Source organism: Coenobita brevimanus, chromosome 80 (assembly GCF_032717465.1).
Source record: "Coenobita brevimanus isolate Jiangsu-jjx chromosome 80, ASM3271746v2, whole genome shotgun sequence".
Classification (NCBI taxonomy): domain Eukaryota; kingdom Metazoa; phylum Arthropoda; class Malacostraca; order Decapoda; family Coenobitidae; genus Coenobita; species Coenobita brevimanus.
In genome coordinates, this window is record NC_137033.1 from 43,110,945 (window position 1) to 43,115,290 (window position 4,346).

A 4,346-nucleotide genomic window follows, 5' to 3' on the forward strand; every position below is an offset into this window, starting at 1 on the left:
CGAGGCCCCGGCCTCCCTCTCGGGCGACAGCCCCCTGTCCCCCATGACCTGCGAGCAAACCCTGCAGACATCCGACTAATACAGTGGAACTGTTTGGGGATCAGGCACAAGCTCCCCCTCCTGCAGGAGGCAGTCACCAGGGATCAGCCCCACGTCTTCCTACTGCAGGAGACCTTACTCCCCGACAATTCCTCCTTTCAGCTACCTGGATACACCTCCCATCTCCTCACCTATGAACGTGGAGTCACACGAGGATGTGCCATTCTCGTCCAAGATCACGTCTCCCACACTGTTTGTGACCCTCTGCCTTTTTGTGGACCAGGTGCAGAGGTGCAAGGTGTTGTGTTACACCTGGCATCCTCCTCACTAACTGTGTACAATGTCTACAAAAGCCAGGGGGGCACTCTTGATGTGGGAGAGGTGTTCTCCCACGCTGCCTCCCATTCTGTCTTTATCGGCGGCGACTTTAATGCCCATCATGACATTCTTGCATCGCCCCTTCCATCCAACGAGGCAGGACGGCACATCTCTCTCGTTCTCGAGGAGATGGAAGGTGTCTCCTTAATAAACAACATTCAAGAACCCACCCACATTCGGGGAGGACGCCTGGATCTGTCATTCACCTCCACCCCCCTTGCTGGCTTGGCGCAATGGTTGCTCCACCCGCGCCTAGCCAGCGATCACTTTGCCATACTGATCAGGCTGCCACTCACACCCCTCCCCCCGCCCCCACCTCCCCCACCGAGATGGGACCTCAGCAAAGCTGACTGGGCTGCCTTTGCCACGGCCTTAACCACCATTTTTTAGGCCTCTCCTCCCGTCCTAGACCTCGAGGGTAGAGCAGATCAAGTTACCAGTGCTTTTGCACAGGCCCCCTCCATATCCATCCCACAACAGCGTCGCTCCACGAAGCATTACCGAGACGGCTGGATCTACTGCAACAGGGTCAGGGAACTTAACCACAGACTCAACGCTGCACGAAAGCAATACCGGCGGTGCCGCACATCCCCGCACCGCTGACACCTTGCTGCTGTCACGCAACACGTTGTGTCAGAAAAACGCCGGCTGAAAGAGGAGGCGTGGATCAGATGGTACAGGACCTTAGACTCTCACTCCACTCTCAGGGAGATGTGGAGGAGAATCCGGTCTATCTCTGATCCACGTCCCCCCTGTCCTCCCTCTCACCCTGACCCAGCCGCTGAAGCCAGCCGTCTTGCTCAACGCTTCGTGAATTGCTCTGCTTCCCACAATCTTCCACAGTCCGTTAGAGACAAGCAGGAGCAGTTGTCTACCTCTCGTCTTGCAGCAATTCAAGCTACCTGTGAAAGGCCTGACCCCGCCGATATTCCCTTCACCAGCAGGGAACTGCATAAAGCGCTGCAGCACAGAGGAGACACTGCTCCGGGGCTCGACGGGCTAACCTACTCTCTGTTATCACATGCTGGAGATTGTGGGAAAGATCGCCTTCTTGATATGCTCAACCTCTCGTGGTCTTAGGGCCTCTTACCAAGGTCGTGGAAGACAGCCATCATCCACCCGATCCCTAAACCTTGCGACCCTTCCGCCATGCGCCCGATCTCTCTTCTTAGCTGTGTTGCTAAGACGGCGGAGAGGGTGGTGCGAGCTCGCCTTTCCTGGCACCTGGGCCCGCTACACCCGAGGATCTTTGCTTATCACCATGGCAGGAGTGCCACCCACTGCCTAGCATCCCTCCTCGGGGAGCTCAGAGGGGGAAGGGGAATGGCTGTCTTCCTCGACCTTCAGAAGGCCTTTGAACTGGCTAACCCAGTCGTCATCCAGGCTGCTCTACCTGAGAGAGGAATAGGGGGCAAATTGCTCACCTGGGTGGGAGATTTCTTCGCAGGCCGTCAAGCAGGGGTCCGTTTCCAGGGGCATCTTTCCTCGTTTTACCACCATAGCAACGGCACGCCTCAGGGGAGTGTCATAAGCCCGCTGCTCTTCAATGTCCTAGTTGAGGGACTCCTTACAGTCGATTACGGACAGGGGGTCACTCTACTCTGCTATGCCAATGACCTGGCCCTAGTTTTCACGAGGAGAGATTATTACACTCAAGCCCTTTCTGCTTTTCCTAAACTTCACGCAAAGTGTACCGAGCTTGGCTTGAAGATCAACTTCAAAAAAACCAAATGCCTGCCCTTTGGCTTACATCCCCCAGAATTCCCATTGTTGCTTGGTGGCCACCAGCTCTCCATCGTCACTCTCCACCAATATCTGGGACTCTGGGTCGACAGTGGTCTAACCTTCAAGAAACAAGTCAGATACCTGCGGGAGCGTGCTGCCACCCGCACTGCTACCCTAAGGTATCTATCACAACGCAGCCTAGGGGCATCCTTTAAGGTCCTGAGAACGTTTTATGTTCATGCGGTCCGCTCGCTTGTGGATTACAGCACCATATGCCTGACTGGCCTTGCCTCCCCATCCAGAAGGTCACTAGAAGTCCTTCAAAACGACTCCCTGAGAGTCATGTTGGGAGCTCCCCAGTGGACTCGGATTGCTAATCTAAGGGCTGAGGGCGGTTTGCCGTCCTTGGAGCATTGCATTGCTCTCCGGGCTACAGTCACCACCCTCCAGCTATTCCAACGACGACCACACCTTCCAGTCTCAGCCTTTTTCAGACGCCTCTTGAGCCGCCCATGTGACCCTCATCCAGAGCACGATTGGACTCGCACCACTGCCTCCTTGGTGCATAGCCTTGGAGCCGCCCCTGACATCTGTAGGGAACCCGACTCCCCCTACCCTGGTTACACCGATCCACCGCCATGGGCCCCCCTTCCATATGAAATTCACTGCCCCACTGAAGTTCACCCACGTGCTTCCATCCCTGCCCTTCTTCGACAGGAGGGCCTCAGCAGGATGGCTGCTCTCGATTCCCCTGAATCTGTCACTTATTACACAGATGGATCTCTGTGCGCTGACGGATCCGCCGGGTCTGCTTTCATTCTAGGGCACCATATTGAATCTTGGCGACTCTCCTCTGGGGTCTCTGCCTTCCAGGCTGAGTTAGTTGCCATACTTGGTGCATTACGCCACACACAACTTAACCAGCAACGGTGGGTCGTCATCCACACAGACTCCTTGTCATCCCTTCAGGGGTTGCGCTCCTTCTCCTGCAGCGACAACGTTTATCTATTAACGGAGATATACTCAGTCGCCTCCCTCCTCATGAACAGAGGCACCTCCGTCACCCTACACTGGATTCCAGGGCATGTTGGGATCCTTGGCAACGAACGAGCAGATGCTGTGGCACGCTCAGCATGCACTCTTCCGGGAATCATGTTCCCTCTCCGCCCTAGCACCTCTAACACCATTGCCAAACTGACTGGCACTATTGCAAGGCTGTCCCGGGAGGACCATCAACTGTGTGTTGCAGAGGGCTCTCGTTCTGCATTGTGGTATGCCACAGCCACGACCTACCTACCGCTCCTGACTCCACCTGGAGTACCGAACTACGTGTTGGTGCGGCTCCGGCAATTACGGCTGGGATTCCCCTGTTACAGTCAAGTCACCGGGTCCGCACCAGAGCCATGCCCCCACTGCCTCGAGAGGGCTGAAGAGCCTCTACTACATTACCTACTCCACTGCCCAGCCACTGCCCAGCTCAGATCTCACCTAGATGTGGGCCACGCCCGGTTTGATAATGCCTTCCATACAGCAGCCAACATTATTGCTCAGTCCCCTTTTAGCACTCTATTATTCTTAGTAACCAATTACCTGCCCCCTAGGTAAATCAGCAAGGGCATGGTTAGCTCTACCCTGACGGGCTCTTTGTTTGCCCATACCCCCACCTAGTGTGGGGAAATATCCAACAACAACAGTTATAAAAGAGATACAGGATAGGGCAGTGGATGTTGGAGCAGCCCTAGTGAGAGAGGGCAGTGTTTGGCCATGTGGAGAGGATGGAGGGTGAGAGACTGACGAGAAAAGTGTATGTGAGTAAGGTGGAGGGGGGGGGAGGGAGGGGGAGGCCAAGGATGAGATGAAGGGAAGGAGTGGAGAGGTATATGAGAGAGGGGTGTGTGAGCTGGGAGCAGGGTAGTGAAATGGTGGGGGACAGGGCAACATGGAGGCGATTTGTTTGTGGCCACCCCTTCCGGGATTAAGGCGTCTGGCGATAGATAGATAGACAATCTAAGTCTAACTCTGCACTAAACAGAACTGACTTGATTATATGAATTTAGCAGAAACAAATATATGTCATTCTGGCCAAGTGAGGAGAATGGCATAATTTTTGCAGGGAAAGACGAGAGGAAGGAGTAGTTGCAAGGAGAGTGAAAAGGTTACAAGAGGATGAGAAAAAGGCAGAGTATAAGAGAGAAATGGAGGAA

General features: G+C 54.7%; 1 protein-coding gene across 1 annotated transcript; it reads left to right on the plus strand.

The window, feature by feature from the left end:
• Nucleotides 1-1,566: 1,566 nt before the first annotated feature.
• On the plus strand, nucleotides 1,567-3,747 carry LOC145409348 (uncharacterized). Its single transcript, XM_080279819.1, has one exon. It carries the CDS (start codon nucleotides 1,567-1,569, stop codon nucleotides 3,745-3,747), a length of 2,181 nt encoding a protein of 726 aa, XP_080135945.1.
• The last annotated feature ends 599 nt before the right edge of the window (nucleotides 3,748-4,346 follow it).